Here is a 26,642-nt window from a genome sequence, read left to right on the forward strand (position 1 = left end):
CTGCGGTATTGGTTAGTCTTTGGTGATTATTCCTTCTTTCTTATAGAAAATTAACCTCACATCTTGTAGTAAGTCGCAATATCAGTGGCTGCTCAGGAAGACCAAACTATGTCAGGTCTCTTGAACATGTGCAAGTCCAAACCTCCCTCAGCTATAGCCGCAGGGGTGATCTTGAAATCTCCCTCACCAGCCCGATGGGTACACGTTCTGTGCTTGTGGCATTAAGGTAAGCTTGTAACAGTAGAAATGCTAGCTTATTGACGCTTAAGAAGTCTAACATGTCTCAGTTTTCTAGACCATATGATACCAGTTCTGCAGGGTATCAAAACTGGTCCTTCATGAGTACACACACATGGGATGAAAATCCACGAGGCACATGGACCCTTGAAGTTGTGAACAAAGGAGACTCCCGAAACACTGGTTGGTACAACTTGTATTATTCTTATTCTTACAAATACAGATAATTTGTAAATACGAAAGGTTAACAACTTCACGACATTTGACCTAACTGTACGTCATAATTGGGAAGGGGTTCCCTTAAAATGATGTACAGTTATGGCACGGGATCCTCGGTTCATCATGTCTGAAGACCCTGTGATCGAGTAAAGTTGTCTGCTGTTTCTGACATCAGAGAACATGTACTCATCGCCCCATGGAGATCCGCTCTCCCCTGCAACAATGATGGTCAGTGGAGTTTTTAGTCTATTTCCAATTAGAAATCATCCACACCTGAATTTGTACGGTAATTTGTTATTTAGTGAACATGCTAGCATGGAGAGAGAATGACGGAAGAACAAAGATGTCAGCACATCCTGTCTGCCCCAATACAACTTCTTCACATTTAAATAAAAATAAAGGCGTGTCTTAACAAAAACTTTAGCTTTGAAAGTATAGAGTTTGCAGAAATAGGAATGTAACTGCACATATGACAGGTCATATTGCTAGACCGTAAGACCGTAGACCGTATTGTTATCTACAATACCAGAAAAAGCAAGTAATGACACGTTGGTTTTTATCTAGATAAGGTAAACTAGCTAAAAACCACAAAAGTTAGCACACATATAGCTAGTTTGCACAATACTTCAACATCTCGCCTACTGTATTCTCACCCATCCCTTGTAGATTGTGAGCCTTCGCGGGCAGGGTCCTCTCTCCTCCTGTACCAGTTACGACTTGTAATGTTTAAGATTATTGTACTTGTTTTTATTATGTGTACCCCTCCTTACATGTAAAGCGCCATGGAATAAATGGCGCTATAACAATAAATAATAATTAATAATAACTTAATATTGTTCTAATTCTAGGAGGTTAAATGTCATGCAATATTAGATATATTTAAGAGAAAGGACATTATTACAATAATAATGTAATCAGTGATCAAGAGGGCAGTTTAACTTGTCTATGACGGCTCTGCACCACCTTACTCCAGTTGGAAGAAGTGTACAGACCAGTCATTGTGTCTTTGTTTCTCACCTGCTGAGACTTGTTGTGCCACTGACTTTTTCCAGACTGTGCCATCACTTCTGCTGCTGCTAACGATTTAAGACTTGAAGAACTTTAGCTAGAAGTTCCTGACCTTTTCCTGTCTCCTGCTTATTTATAATTCCTCTTTTTCACTACCCTTCTACCACCTCCCTAAGGCTACTTTCACACTAGCATCGGCGTCGGGCCGACGTACCGACGCATAGTGTGAAATAGAAGCACAACGGGGGCAGCGGATGCAGTTTTTCAACGCATCCGCTGCCCCATTGCAATGTCCGGGGAGGAGGGGGCGGAGTTCCGGCCGCGCATGCGCGGGCGGAAATGGCGGACACGACGCACAAAAAAACGTTACATGCGACGTGTGGCAATGCAGCGCTAATGCAGCGCTAATGCAAGCCTATGGAGAAAAAACGCATCCTGCGGGCAAATTTGCAGGATGTGTTTTTTCTCCAAACCGACGCATTGCGACGTGCGTCGTATGACGCTAGTGTGAAAGTAGCCTAACCCTTTCCCCAAACCCCTTTCTGCCATTGACCTTGAGATTTTTGACATTTTTTCTTTTGTGCTACCTGTCTGTATTTGGTTGTTTTTGTTTTTTTTCTTCAAGTGTAATTAGTTGATGGCTGTATGTATATAAACAGTGTAATCTATAGTAAAAATGTAATGTAGTAATTAACCCCTTCATTACCAGAGCGGTTTTTTGTTTTTCGCTCCCCTTATTTTCAGAGCCATAACTTTTTTATTTTTCCGTCAATATGGCCAAGTGAGTGCTTATTTTTTGCGAGACGAGTTGTACTTTTGAACAATACCATCGGTTTTAGCATGTCGTGTACTCGAAAACGGGAAAAAAAATTCCAAGTTTGGTGAAATTGCAAAAAAAGTGCAATCCTACACTTGTTTTTTGATGGCTTTTTTGCTAGGTTCACTAAATGCTAAAACTGACCTGCCATTATGATTCTCCAGCTCATTATGAGTTCATAGACATCAAACATGTCTAGGTTCTTTTTTCAAGTGGTGAAATTTTTTTTCCAAAGTTTGCTTAAAAAAAAAAAAAAAAATTGCGCAATTTTCCAATACTCGTAGCTGCTCCATTTTTCGTGATCTCGGGTTGGGTGAGGGCTTATTTTTTGTGCGCCGTGCTGACGTTTTTAATGATACCACTTTTGTGCAAATGCGTTCCTTTGATCACTCGTTATTACATTTTAATGCAATGTCACGGGGACAAAAAAAACGTAATTCTGGCGTTTTGATTTTTTTTCTCGCTACGCCGTTTAGAAATCAGGTTAATCCTATTTTTAATGATAGATCGGGTGATTATGAACCTGGCGATAACAAATATGTGTATGTTTGATTTTTTTTTTCATTGTTTTATTTTGAATGGGGCAAAAGGGGAGTGATTTGAACTTTTTATGTTTTTTTTATTTTGTAATATGGTTAAAAACCTTTTTCTTTAACTTTTGAAATGCTTCAACAGCCTCCATGGGAGGCTAGAAGCTGCCATAGCTCAATCTGCTCTGCTACTGGACATAGAGGCGATACTCAGATCGCCTCTATGTAGCAGAATTACTGCATTGCTATGAGCGCCGACCACAAGGTGGTGCTCATAGCAATCCGGCATTAACAACCATAGAGGTGTCAAGGAGACATCTGGTTGTTATGCCGGCGAACCGCTGACCCTTGATCATATGACGGGGGTCAATGATGTGTGTATTTCCGGCCCGATGGCCGGAAGCGCACGTCAAATGACGCGGTCAGAGTTTGACAGTGGTATTTAACTAGTTAATAGACGCTGGTGGATCGCGATTCCACCCGCGCCTATTGCGGGCACACGTCGGCTGTCATGTCCTGGCTTTGATGCGGGCTCACCATCGGAGCCCACATCAAAGCGGGGGTACTGACATCGGGCATACTATCCCGTCCGATGTCATTAAGGGGTTAACTTATACTACTGTATTTTTTACTAAAATATAATTACAATTACTGTCAGATAGTTGCGGATGTTCTGATTTTTTTTTTTTCTTACTGACATCCGTTTAGGAGTTCTAATTGTAGTTTCAGTATTTTAGTGGATATTTTTTTTATTTTATTTTACCAAACTCTTATATTCCTTTTTTATTTTATTTTTAGATTTTTATTTCTAGAAAAATTGTTCTAGTCAAAAGAGTATAAAAAAGCTGCACTCACCAATCCGTACAAATATTCCTTTTATTTTTGTTCAAAAAAACATCAGAGTGGCATGCAAGACTATGGCTGTTTGTCGTTATTCCAGCACTTCTATGGGTCCTAGTGAGGGGTGATGTAAAACTACTTCCTACACATAAGATAACTTATCGAACATCATCATTACATAGTTATAAGATAGACAATCATGCAAAAAACGCAATATCATAAAAACACTGTGTTCGCCATGGTCGAAAGAAGGAGTATCAGGGTGAGGATTATGTGATCCAGGCTATTGGCTAGTGAGACCAGACCGTGTGGAAGACGGTGGTGCTGGGAAACTCTAAGCATTATATTCCACCTATTCGGCCACCTGTTCACACTGCTCGGGCGTCAAGAGTGGTATCCCGTGCCCCCCTGCAAAGTGGGACAGGAAGCTAGGTCTTGTAGATGAGCATGTTTGTTCTTCTCCTGCAGCAGGCAAAGTTTCAGCTGTCCTACCAAACAAAAAAACCTACCCCTTAAAACCATCAATCTTTATTAATAATCCCATATAATACCAAAAAATCCAAAAAAATAGATAAAACACATCCCTATAGGAACTACATATACTAGGAACAAGGGATACAGCCTACAAATAGAGACTCTTATACAAAAGGCATTTCAATGATACAAAAAAAAACCCAAGTGTAGAAAAAATGAAAAAAATATACACAAGTAACAATAAAAAATTATCAAAATGAAAAAATGAATAATTGAAAAAAAGAAAAAATATTGTTAAATATAATATGCCTCTCCTAGCCCTAATAGGCACTAAAGCCTGATGTCCTTCCTGACAGCGGAGGTTGGCACCCTAAATATGCGATGAGGCGCCCCCGCTCCACGATGGCTGTCCCTTATATCCCAAGGTAATCACTAACAAACTAGTAATCACAGAGACAACACACACATATGGATCTCTTTATTTAGTGGCTATATTTATATTTCATCTGGGCAGCACATAAAATAGATTTGATGGACACATGAGAAAGTGCAGACGTCTGCTCAGTTGAGAAGTGAGCGCGATGAGAAAGGAGGGTATTATACCTCGGGGATCAGAAACAGTGTTCTGCGGCTGCGCATATCACAGACGTATGGTGGAGCGCATTTGCGCTCCACGGAGCGCGTCTGACGTTATTAATGTGAGCATATGCGTTCCATGGAGTGCTTCTGACGTCATTAATGTGAGCAGAGTCTTTACCGGATACAGCGCAGCATGTGCAGTATGGCGCCGGGGACGGAAAGGACGCTAAAATCTAATTGAGGTGGGTGGATACTAAAGTTCCACATTATATAAGAGAGTGGATATGGTAGCAGTTAGCACAGACTCTGGCAGACGGCAGGTTGATTCCTGTCTGTAGCTTTACAACCTAGTAAGGATAAGCAATCTAAGTCCCCTGATGAACCCCCTGACAAAAGATTACGGGGGAGAAACGCGTCGGGACAGCGTGAGCTAATGTATTTACATGGATGCTCAAAGAGAATGCTGGAGGAGCCAAGAGCTAAGTGAATTATTCGTATGAGTTATGACTTTTGTATTATATGGTGCATATATAGCACATTAAGCACTTTATCTACTTAGGCTTCAGTTTTTCATAATGTTGATGTGGGTATATTTTTCTGACGATAAACTATGGAGCTGGCAATTTATGTCTAACCTATTTGTGTAACTCAGAAAGGCAGCTTAGATCCAGTATAGCTAAATTAAACAATCTTAAGCGGTCAAAGCATTTTTTCTGTAATATCTATATAGGGCAGCTTAAATGTAGTTTAGCCTTCTTCTTCTGCTGGCTTATGCCTTGTTACACTACATAGTTTAACTATAGTGGTTTGAGTCCTGAACGTTGATAGGAATGATGATAGTTTATAGTACACATAATAGTGCTTAAGTATATTTATTATGGATCTAATCTGATCCATATGTGTGTTATGTCTGTGATTACTAGTTTGTTAGGGATATAAGGGACAGCCATCGTGGAGCAGGGGCGCCTCATCGCATATTTAGGGTGCCAACCTCCGCTGTTAGGAAGGACATCAGGCTTTAGGGCCTATTAGGGCTAGGAGAGGCATATTATATTTAACAATATTTTTTCTTTTTTTCAATTATTCATTTTTTCATTTTGATAATTTTTTATTGTTACTTTTGTATATTTTTTTCATTTTTTCTACACTTGGGTTTTTTTGGTATCATTGAAATGCCTTTTGTATAAGCGTCTCTATTTGTAGGCTGTATCCCTTGTTCCTGGTATATGTAGTTCCTATAGGGATGTGTTTTATCTATTTTTTTGGATTTTTTGGTATTATATGGGATTATTAATAAAGATTGATGGTTTTAAGGGGTAGGTTTTTTGTTTGGTAGTGCTGTTGGATACTCCCCTATAATAAATTGCTTGGACAGTTGTACTCTTGAAAGTTTCAGCTGTCCCAAGGCCTCTGCGTGCACCATCAGCATCACATCCACTTCCCCATCCCTTACCGCACTCCTTGCACATTTTAAATTGGGTATATATGCCTGTAAACTTCCCGAGAATAATAGGGAAAAAAATATTTAGCCCTGACAAGAACTGTTGTTTTAGTGTGTAGCAGTATGCAATTACTGCAATAGCAATATTAAACCATGCCTAGATGCCTCTAAGCCTAAACTATCCTTCCACTGAATGCAGATAACAGTGCTTTTACTACAGAAAGGAAATTATTTAGCCCTGAAAAGGATTGTTGTTTTAATGCTGCAGGACTAGCATACAAGTGCTGCAATGGCAAAATGATTAAACCCTGACTATATCCCTGCTCTAAAATATGCTCTCCTGCCTATAACAACTCTCCCTGAACTGTTTCATGAACACAGTGTGCCAAGCATCGCTTTACCAGCTTTTATATAAGACCCCATGACACATCAATCACTACAGAGAAGTGCTCTCCCAGACTGATTAAAGGGAACCTGTCACCCCCAAAATGGCTGGTGAGGTAAGCTCACCGGCATCATGGGCTTATCTACAGCATTCTGTAATGCTGTAGATAAGCCGCCGATGTTACCTGAAAGAGGAGAAAAAGACGTTAGATTATACTCACCCAGGGGCGGTCCCGCTGCGGTCCGGTCGGATGGGTGTCTCCGGTCCGCTCCGGTGCCTCCCATCTTCGTTCCATGACGTCCTCTTCGGGTCTTTACGCCGCGGCTCTGGCGCAGGCGTACTTTGTCTGCCCTGTTGAGGGCAGAGCAGAGTACTGCAGTGCGCAGGCGCCGGAAAGGTCAGAGAGGCCCGGCGCCTGCGCACTGCAGTACTTTGCTCTGCCCTCAACAGGGCAGACAAAGTAGGCCTTCGTCGGAGCCGCGGCGTAAAGACCCGAAGAGGACGTCATGGAACGAAGATGGGAGGCGCCGGAGCGGACCGGAGACACCCATCCGACCGGACCGCAGCGGGACCGCCCCTGGGTGAGTATAATCTAACTTCTTTTTCTCCTCTTTCAGGTAACATCGGCGGCTTATCTACAGCATTACAGAATGCTGTAGATAAGCCCCTGATGCCGGTGAGCTTACCTCACCAGCGATTTTGGGGGTGACAGGTTCCCTTTAAACACAAACAGGAATGTCACTGTTCCAATCTACAAACTTTGCGTTTTGCTGCTTTGAAAAGGGTTAACTACCCTCTGCAAGGGTAGTTAACCTTTTATTTATATCAATGCCCAGGACCAGTGAGATCATTCTTGTCATTAAAGAGAAGGTGCCACAATTTTTAATTTTGTATTAAAATTGTTGATTTAATACAAAATAAAATGTACAATGCTAAACAGTTTTTTACTTAATTATTACTTTAGCCACTGAGGGCTACCATTTTCATTTGGGGGGTTATAAGAGTCTGAGTGAGGACACACCTCACTTATGGCAGCTCCTGGGCATAAGAGACTGCGGTTGGACAGCGACCACAATTCTTGTCTTGTATTAAGGCTGCTCCTCCTGCCTCTAACTCTGACCAGTATAATGCACTCCCCATAGACCTCCATACAGTATAATACACTCCACTTAGGCCTCCAAACAGTAATGCACTCCCCATAAGCCTCCATATAGTATAATGCACTCTCCATAGGAGTCTATATTTTATAATGCTCTCCTCATAGACCTCTATAGAGTATTATGCCCTCCCGATATGCTTCTGTATAGTATAATGCACTCCCCATAGGCCTGCATACAGTATAAAGCACTCCCCATAGATCTCCATATAGTATAATGCACTCCCCATAGGCCTCTATATAGTATAATGTACTCCCCATAGGCCTTCACACTGTATAATGCACTTACCATAGGCCTCTATATAGTATAATACACTCCACATAGGCCATTATATGGTATAATACACTCCACTTAGGCCTCCAAACAGTAATGCACTCCCAATAAGCCTCAATATAGTATAATGCACTCCCCATAGGCCTCTGTATAGTATAATGCACTCCCCATAGACTTGCATACAGTATGTTGCACTCCCCATAGATTTCTATATAGTATAATGCACACCCCATAGGCCTCTATATAGTATGATGCGCTCCCCTTAAACTTCCATATAGTATAATGCACTCCCCATAGGCCTCCATACAGTATAATGCTTTCTACATAGGCCTCCATACAGTATAATGCATTCATCATAGGCGTTCATATGGTATAATGTACTCCCCGTAGGCCTCCATATAGTATAATGCACTCCCCATAGAACTCTATATAGTATAATGATCTCCGCATAGGCCTCCATATAGTAAGATGCATTACCCATAGCACTCTATATAGTATAATGCACTCTCCATAGGCATCTATATAGTATAATGCACTCCCCATAGGCCTCTGTAGTATAATGCACTCCCCATAAGCCTCCATATAGTATAATGTACTCCCAATAGGTCTCTATTTAGTAGGTGGGAAGGTGTATAAATGATTGGCCACACCGTGAAGCTTTGAGCAGCGGGGCTTGGTTTGAACAATAATTCTGTGCTAACAGTCCCTTTATCACAGCTGTAACAATAACCTCTGTATATGTTGACCCAAATCAATTTGACCAGCGATGGGCCCCTGAGAGGTGACCTTGGTGGAGTTGCTAAATAGTCTACTTGAGAAAATGTACTGTGAATACTGAGCACGAGGGCTAGGAAGGTAGTTCATGTGACTACTTGCAGAGAGGTGGACTGGGAATCCTAAGACTATGTGCATACAACGTCTTTTTCAGGCTCATGCGCTCCGAGACATGCCTGAAAAAGCACATGATACACACTAAAAAAAAAAATCAACATGTGCTTAGGAATGTGAAAACTACATGCTGTTTATATGTTCAGACTTTTGAGCTTCTAACCGCTTCAAGTTTTCAAAGGGATTGAGAAGTGACCTGACCATTCTTCAAGATGCTTCTGCTTCTAAGCCACTCATCATTTTGTACATGCAAATAAAAAACACTTGCTAGTGGTAAAGCCACTGCAAAAAAATATCAAAGGGACCCTTAAAAAAACTCAGCCAGCATTTTTCTGAAGTATATTCTGCTTCAAAAATTCAGCTGGTATGCCCAAATTTCAAAGATTCAAAGATGTCATATGTACAAATTTACTGTCATTGCTGTGACGAGACTTGCTTTTTCTTTTGTTTAAAGGTGTTATCTTGGATACTTATTACTTCTTTGGGGCTAATCACTTATCAGTAGCTCGTTGTTAACTACCTGCCTGTTCTTCCATGAGACAATATCTCTGGTCTCTCCTGCCCTCCCACTTCCTGTGATGTCACATCGACAGTGCAAATCTCTTAGAATCGAGTCAATCTATGGAGTGTCACTGCAAAATGTCATGTTGATTGATGGCTTACTCCCTGCCACTTAACTCTGTGCACATGCGCTCAATTAATGCGAATCGCATTGCATGAGCTAGCGCTTAAACAGTGTGATAGTATAAGTGAGTTAGTAACACTGATGCCCAGCGTGTAAATCTGTGACTTAGATTTCTTTGCACTAATCATATGCCAGCTCTAACAAACTCTGCGTGCCTGCACTGAATTGGGTAGCGGGAACCCGTTGTCAATCAACATGACATCGGCAGTTACACCCCTTCAAAAGAGTAGAGCTAAAGGGAAGGCAATGACGTCACAGTAAGTGGGAGAATAGCCGCCAGGAGCAGTCACATGACCACCCTATGACCACACTGATCCAGAAGAGATCGGTGAACAGCAGAACAAGCAGGTAGTCAGCAACTACCTACCGATAAGTGCTTAGCCATACAGAAGAAAAAAAAAAGACTCGGATAGCCTGTTTAAAGTTTTAAAATTGACTTAGAATTTAGGGATGAATGTCTCGTTTTGGGTATGTGCACACAGTTTTTTTGAGCTGTGAAAAAAAATAATTGGTAACCGATATTCCTATAACCAAAAGTATCTGGCTGAATAATTAAGATGCACCAAAATATCATGAGATAAACCCAATGAAAAAGAAAAATGGTTTCACAAAATATCTCCCAAATTTATAAACTATATAAAATAATATAACAGGATTATATTCCTGTATTTGCAGCTCACTGGTGTGGTGGAAGAATTTGTTGTCTCCTCTAATTTTAGAAAACCACTTTCAGGTAGTACCATCATGCATTATAGGAGTAGTCATCCCAAACATGTAGCTAAAGTGGTTCCCACAATTATCTAGCATTAAACAGATTGTACTAAAACACTTACCTTTATTGTTTGATGATGATATTCTCTCTTCCATTCTCAAATCTGGATGTTCTGTAGTTGCTAAAAAAGGACCTTTGTTGGCAAATCGACTTTCTCCCAGCTTTTTTTCAAGATCCAAATCTGCTGGTACCTGGCTAAATTATAAAGGCTTTTTTCATTGTGGAGCCCGGTGCTGCAGAACCTGCAGCTTTGCGTACTAGTGCTCTTCCTTTTCTAATTCTGACAACAGTCAGAGCTTTAGCGTTAAGCAATTCATTAATTGTAACACTGATCACATTGTTTATGCCATTGAATGTACAGTATGTAACAAGCTGTACATTGGATGTACGTTTCACAAATTAAAAGTTCGTATAATCTAATATATTAATGATATTACTGATAATAATCATAACAATAGGTATACATCCTCTGCATCCAAACACTTTATTGACATACCTAGAGGCAATCTATTATCCCTCAAGGTTTTTGGTTTTGAGAAAATTACTAGACCGCCTCAAGGTGGCGATATGCTGAGATGCCTGATGGTGAGAGAGGCGTTCTGGACTTTTAACTTGGGTTCTCGTTCCCCTTTGGGATTGAATCTGAGAAATGAAATAGCTTATCATTATTGAGATTTTGAATATTTTCTTATGTTTTCACATCATCCTATTTATCTCTTGTTTCCATGTTTTAGTTTTATTATCTTTTTGGATTTTAACATTTATTCATCTTTTTGTATATCCTTTCGTTTCCCCTTATTTTTTATTTCTTTTTCTTTCACAGTGTGTTAATTTTAATTAATTAACTATTTCTCATGTGTGTTGTTTAATTGCACCTGGGTATTTAAGACTGGTGTTAGGTCATTTTCAAGTAAGCTTGAAAAAGTACAGTGTTCGAAACGCGTCACTTGCTACTGTTCCTCTCCACTATTTTTTTAATTAATTGTATTTTGATGTAATAAGGATTACTCTGAATGTTTTACCAGAAGCTGGAACATTTCTTCTTTTTCGTGTAGCATTGTACCGCAGTGTGAGTTTAACTCGGCTTCATCAGGGGCGTGTTTCAAGCACCCTATTTGATGTATATGTTAACCACCAGGGAATGCACTCCGATAGATTTGTGGGCATACTAACTATATACTGTTTATAGCCTTGGAAGGTTAATTGTTTGCCCTCTATGGAGCTATTTTGTTTCTTAACAAAATTTGTTATAATATTTAATTTTTAATAAGGTGAATTTATTTGTAAGATATTTTGTAGCACCATTTTTCTTTTTATCTTGCTTAAAAAAGTCTGAAACTTTGCTTCAAAAATGCTTCAAAGACTTTGAAATACCCACCTTGTAAAATGCCAGGTGGAGAAGAAAGTGCATGTCAATTCTTTTAAGCGGCACCTGATGGAATCCACGCATAATTCAGCACTGGCCAAAACTAAAAAGTTTTGTGAACATGGCGTCTCTTTTAGGCTACAGTACACTGGCGAGTTCTTGTTGTTTTTTTTTTTTTTTTTAGTTTTTGCCAAGTGACTGTTTTATTCAGAGTTTTCCTATCATTTTTGAGGCATCTGTTAATTTTAATTTTTTTTCACACGTTTTTCTGGACTTTTTTTTAATTTATTTTACTCCATTTCAAGCAGAACACTGGCAAAATACTAGAAAAAGAATCGTGTGTCTTTCAGGCATCTTTTGAGCCTTCTCATTGACTTATATTGTATTAGGTATATTAAATAAAGTATCTTCAAAGTGGATTGTGACGATTGTCAAGGAGGGGATATATGTATATACCCCTGTATGATAACTGCTAACTCCACGATAACCCAGACTACTCGCTGCCATCACCAGTCGATTTTTTTACTTTCAGGCTAACTGGAGGCTTGGTAGCTAGGATATGGCTTTGAGGCGCGGCTTACAGAACAAAATGTAATCCAGTTGAAGGCAGAGTTTTTGAAAAATATACCAATGATTTTACAAAGAAGACAAAACTATACAGCATATACAGTTGCATAAAATAAGAGATTAACAAAAGAACTTACGACGTTGTTTGCAGAGACCAGTCAACTTAGCTGAAGGAGAGCGCTTCATCTGTACGGGCTTCATGAAACACAATGTGTGTAACTGTCTGCAGTGTTTCCCAAACTGCAGTCCTCATGGACCCCACGGGTCATATTTTCAGGATTTCCTTAGTATTGCGCAAGTAGTGGAAGTATCATCAAGGCATCAGGAATTGTCTCACCTTTGCAACACTATGGAAATCATGAAAACATGACCCGTGGGTTCCGTGAGGACTGGAGTTTGGGAAATACTGCTCTATAGGAACAAAGATCATAATTTGCCTTGATCTTTTATGAGCACCTGAGTCCCTTCAGGATTTTATGAAAATATCAACTTATGCGATAATTCTTCTCTGGATGATCACAGAAGTTCAAGATCGCCGCTGTGTTTTTAATTGGTATTTTACGGTTACCCAGACACCAGACATGACGTAACTGCTGTCAGTGATTTGCCCAGTATCAATTTGTGGCCTATAGCCAGGGGATAGTTATGGGGAAATAAGTATCTTCTTCCCTAGTTCACCCTGGCCTTGAAAATTTTAAGTCTCATCAATATCTAATTTATACAAACTCCAATATTCCATATTTTCTTTTGGAGACATACGACTAACTGAAGCTGTTCTGATGGAAGAAATGCCTAGCCTATGTGACATTAGATATCTTTTAAAAGCTCTAGTCGCTTTAGTCCTCTCTCTTCATAAAGGGCTGCCTGCATGTTAATTAGGCTGGTTCAAGTCAGCCACATCCAATTTCCTACATGTATAAGTCTATTGTAAACCAAAAGGCAAGGAGTATAAAAATCCAGACCATCATATTAAAAACCAAAAACAAATTTTTATTAGATAAATTACACAATAACAAATTCTAAAATAGTAATGTATACATATCATAACCAAATATAAATTATACAGAGGGGCCGCCGGGTGAAGTGCAGACTACTCCCCTTGGAACTGACTATGGGTAATTACGCGTGCAATCACTATGTTGTGATGGTGGGCTGTGGACCTTGTGCTCTATATGGGCACGGTTTATTGTGCATTATGCATTGCCTGTTATAATGTCCTAGCTGATGCCATCCTTTCATCTCTGGCGCTATTACCCATGTCTGGGATGTATTTTGTAGTGTGCATCTAACCTGGCTACCGTTAGGTCTCCCTTTTTTGGCACCTCTGTATAATTTATATTTGGTTATGATATGTATACATTACTATTTTAGAATTTGTTATTGTGTAATTTATCTAATAAAAATTTGTTTTTGGTTTTTAATATGATGGTCTGGATTTTTATACTCCTTGCCTTTTGGTTTACATCTATTTGGAGTTGTCCTTTGTATTGGACCCGTTCAGGGTGTCCAGGGAGGGTTATATACCCTCAGCTACAGGTTTATTTGGTGGCTCATGGTTACATATATATGTATAAGTCTATTGTCTAAGTCTAGGAGACTGTCAGCTCAGAGTACATTTTAATTAATGGTCACTTCTCTTTGTCTCCCATCTATACATCACAGCTTTATTCATTTCCCATATGCTAAACTGTGTAATTCAAATAGAGGCAGCTAGATTGTTAGCTCTTGTCTCCTACTGCAACAGAGAGAAAGGAAGGAGAGAGTGGTGAGAATACCCTTTCACTACAGAGTCATGGAGATTTAAATATTTTTTATGACATGGAGTATTCCTGAAGTATGATAAGGTCACTTACTTTATCCGCTCAAAAGACTGAGCTTATGAAACATAGAATCTCCAATGTCTCCTCCACCTTCACTGTTGCAGCTAAGAAAACTAGTGGCAGGGCATTTAGATTTTTTTGTCCGCCACATACCTTTGCACAATTCTTTTAGTGACCGGAAAGAAAAAAATATTTTTTTTAATGTTTGCAGATTTTTCTGATTACAAGTTGCACATTGTCGCCAAGTAAGCATTAGCTTGTATGTCCCCTAGGATTCCTGTACAGTATTGTGCTTATTCTGTATGGGACTAATGAAGACTTGATGGCTAGAAAAATTCGAAGTCCTGTAATGACAAAATGTTTGAGCCGAGATTCCAATGGAGTATGTCAAGGTAAGTTACACATTTATTGTTGTCCATTGCACTGTAAGATGCATCTCAATATCCGGGACAAGAGGCTGTATATAAAACAGTTTGCACTTTGAAGTTATACGTTTTGTTTAGTCATTTTTGTATTTTTTTAACCGATTTTATTTATTTACTAGCTGTACTACCCGGCTTTGCCCGGGTTAATGACTGCTGTTAGCAAAATAGAATGTGTTAACAAAAATGTATTCTGCACACAAAAACCACAAAACAAATAGATAGAAATGTAATTATTAAAAGGCAAAAACTAAGCTAATAGAAGAATTTCACAACATATATTAGCTTTGTTATACTGAGAATGTCTTTGTTGCCTATATTAACCAATCAGAGCTCAGGTTAATTAACTGTAGCAAAATAGAAGCTGAGCTGTGATTGGTTGCTATTGGCAGCCTGATAAATCCCCAGCCAACAGGAAGCCCTCCCCCCTGGCAGTATATATTAGCTCACACATACACATAATAGACAGGTCATGTGACTGACAGCTGCCGTATTTCCTATATGGTACATTTGTTGCTCTTGTAGTTTGTCTGCTTATTAATCAGATTTTTATTTTTGAAGGACAATACCAGACTTGTGTGTGTTTTAGGGTGAGTTTCATGTGTCAAGTTGTGTGTGTTGAGTTGCGTGTGGCGACATGCATGTAGCGACTTTTGTGAGATGAGTTTTGTGTGGCGACATGCGTGTAGCAACATTTTGTGTAGCAACATTTTGTGTGTCGAGTTGCATGTGACAGGTTAGTGTAGCAAGTTGTGTGCAGCAAGATTTGTGCATGGCGAGTTTTGCGCGTGGCGAGTTTTATGTGTGGTGCGTTTTGAGTATGTGCAAGTTTTGTGTGAGGCAACTTTTGCATGTGGTGCAACTTTTGTACATGTGGCAATTTTTCTGTGTGTGCAAGTTTTGCATGAGGTGAATTTTCCATGAGGTGAGTTTTGCACGTGTGGCGAGTTTTGCGTGAGCCTAGTTTTGCATATGGCGAGTTTTGCATGTAGCGAGTTTTGCGCGTTGCGAGTTTTGAGTGGTGACTTTTGTGTTTTGACTTTTATGTGGCGAGGTTGGTGTGTGTGTGGTGAAATGTGTGCTGAGGGTCGTATATGTGTTCAAGCACGTGGTAGTGTGTGGCGCATTTTGTGTTTGTGTTCATATCCCCGTGTGTGGTGAGTATCCCATGTCGGGGCCCCACCTTAGCAACTGTACGGTATACACTCTTTGGCGCCATCGCTCTCATTCTTTAAGTCCTCATTGTTCACATCTGGCAGCTGTCAATTTTCCTCCAACACTTTTCCCTTCACTTTTTCCCCATTATGTAGATAGGGGCAAAATTGTTTGGTGAATTGGAACGCGCGGGGTTAAAATTTCACCTCACAACATAGCCTATGACGCTCTCGGGGTCCAGACGTGTGACTGTGCAAAATTTTGTGGCTGTAGCTGCGACGGTGCAGATGCCAATCCCGGACATACACAAATACATACATACACACATTCAGCTTTATATATTAGATATACCTGTATGTAATCTCCTGTATATAGTATATACCTGTGTGTCATCTCACCTATATATAGTATATATCTGTGTGTCATCTCCTGCTGTATATAGTATATACCTGTATGTCATCTCCTCCTATACATAGCATATACCTGTATGTCATCTCCTCCTGTATATACTATATACCTGTAGGTAATCTGCTCCTGTATATAGTATATACCTGTGTGCCATCTCCTCCTGTATATAGTATATACCTGTATGTCATCTCCTCCTGTATGTAGTATGTACCTGTATGTCATCTCCTCCTCTATATAATATATACCTGTGTGTCATCTCTCCTGTATATAGTATATATCTGTGTGTCATCTCCTCCTGTATATAGTATATACCTGTGTCATCTCCCCTGTAAATAGTATATACCTGTGTGTCATCTCCTCCTGTATATAGTATATATCTGTATGTCATCTCCTCCTGTATTAGCCCTCGTTCACACGTTATTTGGTCAGTATTTTTACCTCAGTATTTGTAAGCTAAAATGGCAGCCTGATAAATCCCCAGCCAACAGTAAGCCCACCCCCTGGCAGTATATATTAGCTCACACATACACATAATAGACTGGTCATGTGACTGACAGCTGCCGGATTCCTATATGGTACATTTGTTGCTCTTGTAGTTTGCTTATTAATCAGATTTTTATTTTTGAAGGATAATACCAGACTTGTGTGTGTTTTAGGGCGAGTTTCGTGTGTCAAGTTGTGTGTGTTGAGTTGCGTGTGGCGACATGCATGTAGGGACTTTTGTGAGATGAGTTTTGTGTGGTGACATGCGTGTAGCAACTTTTTGTGTGTCGAGTTGCATGTAACAGGTTAGTGTAGCAAGTTGTGTGCAGCAAGTTTTGCGCATGGCGAGTTTTGCGCGTGGCGAGTTTTATGTGTGGTGCCTTTTGAGTATGTGCAAGTTTTGTGTGAGGCAACTTTTGCATGTGTTGCAACTTTTGTGCATGTGGCAATTTTTCTGCGTGTGGCAATTTTTCTGCGTGTGCAAGTTTTGCATGTGGCGAGTTTTCCATGAGGTGAGTTTTGCACGTGTGGCGAGTTTTGCATGTGGAGAGTTTTGCGCGCGGCGAGTTTTGAGCGGCGACTTTTGTGTTTCTACTTTTATGTGGCGAGGTTGGTGTATGTGTGGTGAAATGTGCGCTGAGGGTGGTATATGTGTTCGAGCACGTGGTAGTGTGTGGTGCATTTTGTGTGTGTGTTCATATCCCTGTGGTGGTGTGGTGATTATCCCATGTCGGGGCCCCACCTTAGCAACTGTACAGTATATACTCTTTGGCGCCATCGCTGTCATTCTTTAAGTCCCCCTTGTTCACATCTGGCAGCTGTTAATTTGCCTCCAACACTTTTCCTTTCATTTTTTCCCCATTATGTAGATGGGGGCAAAATTGTTTGGTGAATTGGAAAGCGCGGGGTTAAAATTTCACCTCACAACATAGCCTATGACGCTCTCGGGGTCCAGACGTGTGACTGTGCAAAATTTTGTGCCTGTAGCTGCGACGCCTCCAACACTTTTCCTTTCACTTTTTCCCCATTATGTAGATAGGGGCAAAATTGTTTGGTGAATTGGAAAGCGTGGGGTTAAAATTTCACCTCACAACATAGCCTATGACGCTCTCGGGGTCCAGACGTGTGACTGTGCAAAATTTTGTGGCTGTAGCTGCGACAGTTCAGATGCCAATCCCGGACATACATACACACATACATACACACATTCAGCTTTATATATTAGATTTCAGAAAAAATATTTTATGATTATATAGTGACGAAATGCAAAACATTTAAGCTAGGGCTATTTTGCAACTTTGTTCTTTGGGGCCACTGAATTTCAATGCTTATTTGTTGTAGTATCTGCATCTTTGTACGTCTCACCATAACCAATTGACTTTCATTGTGTGAATTGTGATATAGAATCACAATTCTGGGACCTGTCACAGTGAAGCTGTAAACTTGGTCTTGTTGACATGTATCTCTTAAATGGTCTTAAGAAAACAGCAACAGTCCACAGAGATTTCTCATGAAGATAGAGTATATGGATCTCAAAGAGGGTGGCCCCAGCTTCAGACCATTTCTATTAGCCAGATGTTATTCTTGCAAACAAAGAGCATCCCTGTGGGACTCTCTACATTTTTTTTTATAAAATACAGTACGGTACATAAAAAGACAGAAAAGACCACAAAAAGGCCCTCCAAATTATAAGACAGGCCACATAATGCTTTGTTTTAAAACAAATATTTTTATTTATTTCAAAAGGATAAAAACCTTAGTTCAAATACAGACAATTATATAAATGCCTCCAATCCAATACAAATCGCATGTGGATACACTGGTAACAATATAGTAACAATATAGTATAACCCTGGGGCAACTGTAATGCTTCTATTACCATGACATCCTTAGGCAATATCCCTGGCACATGTCCTAACAAGAAACCCTGCCAAAGTGCTTTAGTGCATGTACTTGGCTAATTGTAAAATACAACCCATAGGGCTCATATCCAATAAACCTCAAATGGCGTTCCTGTAGATACTACGATAATATTCACAGTTAATATCCTGGTTAAATAACCTGATCAGAAACCCATGCCAAAGTGCCTCAGTGCATGTATCAATTATAAGCTCATACAGCCACCGCAAGTAAGTTACCTCTGTGTCACCACACGAGATCCGCTCTAACCCCTACTCGCGTTTCAATAGATTCTTCTTCCGGGGGCGTATGATTGGGGAGGGAGATGGGAGTGTATGTAACCACACCTCCAACCAATCAGCGCTACCCCAGTGCCCATTATTACCATACATCCATCAAACTAAAATCCATACTGAAAGCAATGCGCAATTCCGGAAATGACATTGATACATAGTGCCATAGATAATGAAAGATGCTGATATCAATGCGCAGTTGCGGAAATGAAATTAACACACAAGAACGCCAATAGTGGAATGAATTGTGTTCCACTTACATCTACTATATAATTGCCTAAGGGTACTTCCGTCTTTCTGTCCTTCTGTCACGGTTATTCGTTCGCTGATTGGTCTCGGCAGCTGCCTGTCATGGCTGCCGTGACCAATCAGCGACGCGCACAGTCCAGGAAAAAATGGCCGCTCCTTACTCCCCGCACTCACTGCCCGGCGCCCGCAAACACCGCTCACACAGGGTTAATGCCGGCGGTAACGGACCGCGTTATGCCGCGGGTAACGCACTCCGTTACCGCCGCTATTAACCCTGTGTGTCCCCAACTTTGTACTATTGACTCTGCCTATGCGGCATCAATAGTACAAAATGTAATGTTAAAAATAATAATAAAAAAAAACCTGCTATACTCACCCTCTGTAGTCCGCTGAGCCGCTCCCGCCGCCCGCCATCTTCCGTTGCAGCTTGCGGTGGCAAAGATGGTATGGCAGCATGACCTGCCATGACGTCACGGTCATGTGACCGCTACACGGTCATGTGACCGTGACGTCATCACAGGACCTGCGCTCAGACCAACCCTGGGACCGGAAGCTGCCGTGGACTACAAGGGGCCCTCGGAAAGGTGAGTATATGTTTATTTTTTATTTTTTAACCTGTGACAAACGTGGCAGGGCAATATACTACGTGACTGGCTAATATACTACGTGGCTCTGTGCTCTATACTACTTCGCTGTGCAATATACTATGTGGCTCTGTGCTGTATACTACGTCACTGAGCAATATACTACGTAACTGGGCAATATACTACGTGACTGGGCAATATACTACGTCGCTGGGCAATGTACTACGTAACTGGGCAATATACTACAGCGCTGAGCAATATACTATGTGGCTCGGCAATATACTACGTGACTGGGCAATATACTACGTGGCTGGGCAATATACTACGTGGCTGGGCAATATACTACGTAACTGGGCAGTATACTACGTGACTGGGTAATATACTACGTCGATTGGCAATATACTACGTAACTGGGCAATATACTACGTGGCTGGGCAATATACTACGTGACTGGGCAATATACTACAGCGCTGAGCAATATACTACGTCGCTGGCCAATATACTACGTCGCTGGGCAATATACTTAATATTACCTGGCTGGGCAATATACTACGTGACTGGGCAATATACTACGTGACTGGGCAATATACTACGTCACTGGGCAATATACTACGTGGACATGCATATTCTAGAATACCCGATGCGTTAGAATCGGGCCACCATCTAGTATTCAATAATTTAGGCAAACATAAACAGCATTTGACCTAAATAAGAAATGAATACCCAAACATAATCATAATTTAAATCAAAACGGAACAACCGGAAAAGCGGCGCATGCGCACCCTGAACCAACAGCCAAAGGGACCCACCCACCAGCAGCGGCGGCCGAACCCACCTGTCGACCCGCATCCAGCAGGTAGGCGCAAAGGGCTTAGCCTGTGCCACAGGTAGGAGGGTCCGGCCGCCTTCCCAAGGCGTATGTGCACATCAAGCCGTCCGAAAATGTGTGTATGCTACATAACATATCAGAATATATGTGAAAACTGAAGTGTGATGCTAGCCAAAAAACAGTGTAAAGCGCTAATAAAGGACTGTGTGTGTGGGTAATAATAACATATCAAAGTGTATGTGAATACTGAAGCGTGATGCTAGCCTGAAAACAGTGTAAAGGGCTGATACAGGACTGATATTAAAAACAGTGTAAAGGGCTGATGCAGGACTGATATTAAAAAGAGGACACAATACCAGAACAAGTATTCAATATATACACATAAGATATCAGTGAATCTAATGTAGAATCATTTGCTAAATATAAGGTGATCCAGTGACAAACATTTATAATAGAAATAAATGAATATTAATAACCAAATATAAAAGTCAACAAAGAATATGATCTCCAATCACCAAAGTTCTTCTATTAATCCGGACTGAAGGCCATAATTCATCACTAATCCCATTCAATCTTCATTCACACACTCCAAAGAGGATGGTTGCGTCATGATCTTTAAAGTAATTTCTTGAATATAGATATAATTAAACTTCGGAAAATGTATATGGCACATGGAGACGACAAGAAGCTGGAGGTTAACGATGTCAGATGAACCGAAAATAAGATATTAACAAAATACGGTATACAGGTTAAAATCAAAATGATAAAAAACCCCACCCTAAAACCCCTAAAACAGTATCGGACAAGTCGATGTATACCAGAACATTATTACAAGAAAGCCCCAAAGCCAAAACTCTCATTCAAACCCTGTGGAGCCATAGTGCCCAGTCTATATAGCCAGCGACTTTCGATTTGGGCCAAAATTTTACCTATATCACCTCCACGTATCCCCATTGATACAGAATCTATACCCCTCACCACCAAGCCCACGGTACTACAGCCACAATGCTTCTTAAAATGTCTAGGTAGGGTTTTTAAGGTAGTCTCATCTTACTCTGTTTTTGCTTTTTCAATATCGTAAGGCCGATGTGGATTTTGCCACATGGACAGGTAGCATGGTAAATGACTCCTCGAGTTGAACATGTTATAAACTTCCTAATATTATATTTTTTGTACCATCAAAATTAACAAAGGTTTTCGCTTTTGTTGTATTGGAACAAGCCTTGCACAGGCCGCATGGAAAGAAGCAACATTCTTGACATCAGCAGATTTTTTTTCTTATTTGATCCAATTGGATCCTAATAGCTGTGTACAAGAGTATTAGACAGATTTTTGGATCTCCTTGCCGTGATAAGGTTTTTTTTTTTTTTTGGTAAAATCCTTTTCAGGATGGGGTCAGTAAAAAGGATATTCCAATGTCTACTAATGACATCCCTGAATTGATGCCATTTTGTTGTGACAAGTGGTAATCATTCTAACCTGTTCCAAATCTCTATTTTTACCTGGAGATCTTTTTGGCCCCCCCATATAACAAATCTTCTCGGGTGCTCTTCAATGCCCTCTGATATCCTTTTTTAATATTCCTTTTACTATAACCCCTTTCCTGAAACCGATCGGCAAGGTCCCTCGACTGAACCTCAAAATCCTTGGACCTAGTGCATATCCTCTTTGCTCTCAAAAACTGTCCCACAGGAATGCCTCTAATTGTGGCCGGTGGGTGAGATGATGTTGCATGTAAAAAAGAGTTAGTGGCAGTGGGTTTCCTGTAGAGGTGGTTATGGTGGTTCTAATTGTAGCAAGGCTGAGAGAGGCAATTGACATTTTGGCTAACCTTACTGATGTGGTGTTTAAGCCCTCTGACAACGGCGGTAATATAGTCATCTGGCCAAATGAGTTGTATGAAAAACAAGCAATGAAATTGCTTAATGATAAAAATTGCTAGCGAAAATTGATCAGTAACCCTATGCATTAGTTTGAGTGAATTAGTTAGGATTTTAGAAGACGCCTTTGCCAATGGAATCATCCCAAAACATTTTTTGGAAGTAGTTAAGAAAAAGAATCCACGACTTCCAACCTTATACCTGATCCCCAAGATTCATAAGGACCCCTTGGATCCCCTGGGAAGGCCAATAATTTCCGGCAACGGAAGTTTGTGTGAAGTAGTTACCAGAATTATTGACTACTATTTGAAGCCCCTGGTAAGAGAGTTACCATCGTATATAAAATACACAAATGCTGCGTTACACAGAATTGATAATATCCATTTGAGTGAGACTGCAGTGATGGTAACTGCCGATGTAGAAGCGCTTTACACTTCTTTTAGACACAAAGTTAGTCTCCGGGCGGTACAGTGGTTCTTGAATTCCATCAATATTGATAAAGATATGGTCCAGCTGTTGTTACAACTATTTGGAATACGCATTGACACATAACATCTTTATTTTTAAAAACAGTACGTATCTACAAATACAGGGTACGGCGATGGGGACCAGTTGTGCCCCCTCGTACGCCAATTTATTTCTTGGGGCTTGGGAACGGGAGATCTTCGTGTGTGAACCTGTACCTCAGTCCAGTCTGGTGACAGGCTGGATGAGGTACATAGATGACATTTGGTTCATATGGGAAGGTCTTGTTGAGGATTTGAGTCTATTCATGGACAATTTGAACAACAATGATTCCAATATTAGACTTACTTTCAAATTTGGAAGGGAGGTTGAATTTTTAGATCTTGCCATTGGTGTTGATACAAAGGGAGACTTGTATACTAACCTCTACCATCATTCAATTAGAGGCATTCCTGTGAGACAGTTTTTGAGAGCAAAGAGGATATGCACTAGGTCAGAGGATTTTGAGGTTCAGTTGAGGGACCTTGCCAATCGGTTTCAGGAAATAGGTTATAGTAAAAGGAATATTAAAAAAGGATATCAGAGGGCATTGAAGAGCACCCAATAAGATTTGTTATGTGGGGGGGGGCAAAAAGATCTCCAGGTAAAAATAGAGATTTGGAACAGGTTAGAATGATTACCATTTATCACAACAAATGGCATCAATTCAGGGATGTCATTAATAGACATTGGAATATCCTTTTTACTGACCCCATCCTGAAAAGGATTTTACCAAATAAACACTGAACACGGCAAGGAGATCGATCCAAAAATCTGTCTGATACTCTTGTACACAGTTATTATGAACCAATTGGATCAAATAAGAAAAAATCTGCCAATGCCACGAATGTTGGCTTCTTTCCATGCGGCCTGTGCAAGGCTTGTTCCAATACAACAAAAGCGAAAACCTTTGTTAATTTTGATGGTATGAAAAAATATAATATTAGGAAGTTTATAACATGTTCAACTCGAGGAGTCATTTACCATGCCACCTGTCCGTGTGGCAAAATCTACATCAGCCTTACCACTCATGAATTAAAGGTGAGAGTAAGAGAACATTGTAGGGATATTGAAAAAGCAAAAACAGCGTAAGATGAGACTACCTTAAAAACCCTACCTAGACATTTTAAGAAGCATCATGGCTGTAGTACCGTGGGCTTGGTGGTGAGGGGTATAGATTCTGTATCAATGGGGATACGTGGAGGTGATATAGGTAAAATTTTGGCCCAAATCGAAAGTCGCTGGGTAAATATGGAGATCATATTCTTTGTTGACTTTTATATTTGGTTATTAATATTCATTTATTTCTATTATAAATGTTTGTCACTGGATCACCTTATATTTAGCAAATCATTCTGCATTAGATTCACTGATATCTTATGTATATACTGTATATTGTATAATTGTTCTGGTATTGTGTCCTCTTTTTAATATCAGTCCTGTATCAGCCCTTTACACTGTTTTCAGGTTAGCATCAAGCTTTAGTATTCACATACACTTTGATATGTTATGTAGCACACACACACAGTCCTGTATTAGCTCTTTACACTGTTTTTTGGCTAGCATCACACTTCAGTTTTCACATATATTCTGATATGTTATGTAGCATACACACACTTTCGGACGGCTTGATGTGCGCATGCGCCTTGGGACTGTGGCACAGGCTAAGCCCTTTGCGCCTACCTGCTGGATGCGGGTCGACGCGTGGGTTCGGCCGCCGCCGCTGCTGGTGGGTGGGTCCCTTTGGCTGTTGGTTTCAGTATGGATTTTAGTTTGATGGACGTATGGAAATAATGGGCACTGGGGTAGCGCTGATTGGTTGGAGGTGTGGTTAAATACACTCCCATCTCCCTCCTCATTCATACGCCCCCGGAAGAAGAATCTATTGAAACGCGAATAGGGGTTAGAGCAGATCTCGTGTGGTGACACAGAGGTAACTATGACTGGATAAACTTACTTGCGGTGGCTGTATGAGCTTATAATTGATACATGCACTGAGGCACTTTGGCATGGGTTTCTGATCAGGTTATTTAACTGTGATATTAACTGTGAATATTATCGTAGTATCTACAGGAACGCCATTTGAGGTTTATTGGATATGAGCCCTATGGGTTGTATTTTACAATTAGCCAAGTACATGCACTAAAGCACTTTGGCAGGGTTTCTTTTTAGGACACGTGCCAGGGATATTGCCTAAGGATGTCATGGTAATAGAAGCATTACAGTTGCCCCAGGGTTATACTATATTGTTACTATATTGTTACCAGTGTATCCACACGCAATTTGTATTGGATTGGAGGCATTTATATAACTGTCTGTGTATTTGAACTAAGGTTTTTATCCTTTTGATATAAATAAAAATATTTGTTTTAAAACAAAGCATTATGTGGCCTGTCTAATAATTTGTGGGGCCTTTTTGTGGTCATTACTATTCAATATGCTTTGAAATTTGGTTATTGGACTAATATGTATACATAAAAAGACAGAAGTATTAACATTAGTTTTTGTTTTGCCCTAGAGTGTGAGCCACCATTTTATGCATTTGGAAACTACTGCATGTCGTATTGCCCACCAAAATACTTTAAGGCTGTACAGTCATTGGAGAAAATGGAAAAAGAGGCCAGGAGTCACAGAACTACTCAGATTTGTGCCAAATGCCACCCTTCCTGCTATACTTGCAGAGGTGATTCTGCTAATAACTGCACTTCCTGTCCACCGTTTTCTACTCATGATATTCAACAATTGTCCTGCTCACAGATTAATTTTCCAAGGATATATTCTAATGCTGACTCCGTGATGGCCCCTGGAATTGTCTTATTGGCAGTTATTGGTATAGAGCTTGCTATGATTATGCACTTCATTTCCTCCTTCTGCATGCTCTTCCTGAGTAGAATATCCATGGACTGTTATGAATTTTTTATGTCCTCTCAGCCACCTTTAGTAAAAATGAAAATTGAAAAGAAAACAATTACTCAAACACACATAAAGCAAAGATTCCTCTCTTTTGCTGATGGTGTTGAGAATGGGGCAACCATATAAGAGCATTCAGAGAGAAAAATGTCTTGGTACTTTTAGATTGCTGTCCATATTTTTGAGTTTTGAGTGTCTAAAATAAAGCGTTAACTAATAGACATAAATATTTTGTAATCATTGACTGTGTGTTGTAATCTAAATATAAACATATCTATCTATAATATAACATTGAGCAGTGTGGCCTCCTAGAGGAGTAGTGTGGCATCGCATCAGAGATCGCGGTTTGCATAGGCTCTAGCCCCATACTTTGATCTCTGGCGCCATGAGGACATACCGTGATTTCCATCGAGGCTGGAAGAGGAGTGTGGCATCGGAGTCAGAGCCTGCTCATAGCGCAGTCTCCAGCACCATTTTATTGAAAACAAATTTGCACACAGTGTCTTCGACAAAATGGTGGCGTATAGCACGGTATGCGATCGCGCTGATTTCTGCACCATTTTGTTTTTATTTTATATTTGCAGTGGAGCAGGGGAAAGGTGAGCAGGAGTGTTTGGGGGTTTTTTTGGTTCTGTGGAGGAGCAGATAATAGTAAGAGGATGGGGGAATATATACAAGGATGGATTAGTATATAATAGGATGGGGGAGCATATACCAGGCTAGGGGAACGTATAATAGGATGAAGGACCAGGATGGTCATATACCATGAGCATATACCACGCTGGGGGAGCATATAATAGGGTAGGGCACATGTATACCAGGATGGGGGGAGCATTTTACCAGGCTGGGGGAGCATATACCAGGACTAGTTGTTGAACCCGTTCTATGCCTGGGTGGCAAGCATTTTTATTGGTACATATTAGTGCTATGTTAAAGGGAACCTGTCACCAGAAGTAACGCTGTTAACC

The 26,642-nt window shown here is 40.4% G+C and overlaps 1 protein-coding gene across 3 annotated transcripts in view; it reads left to right on the plus strand.

Annotated features, from left to right (window-relative positions):
* LOC143764782 (proprotein convertase subtilisin/kexin type 4-like) overlaps positions 1–25,895 on the plus strand; it is a 353,321-nt gene extending 327,426 nt beyond the window's left edge. For all 3 annotated transcript variants that reach the window (XM_077250736.1, XM_077250738.1, XM_077250737.1), the window contains 4 exons: positions 47–226; positions 296–420; positions 14,331–14,450; positions 25,283–25,895. In XM_077250736.1, the coding sequence (XP_077106851.1) occupies positions 47–226; positions 296–420; positions 14,331–14,450; positions 25,283–25,803 (946 nt within the window). In that variant the 3' untranslated portion in view covers positions 25,804–25,895. The remainder of the gene's footprint in view (positions 1–46; positions 227–295; positions 421–14,330; positions 14,451–25,282) is intronic.
* The last annotated feature ends 747 nt before the right edge of the window (positions 25,896–26,642 follow it).

The sequence above is a fragment of the Ranitomeya variabilis genome, chromosome 4 (genome assembly GCF_051348905.1).
Source record: "Ranitomeya variabilis isolate aRanVar5 chromosome 4, aRanVar5.hap1, whole genome shotgun sequence".
Lineage (NCBI taxonomy): Eukaryota > Metazoa > Chordata > Amphibia > Anura > Dendrobatidae > Ranitomeya > Ranitomeya variabilis.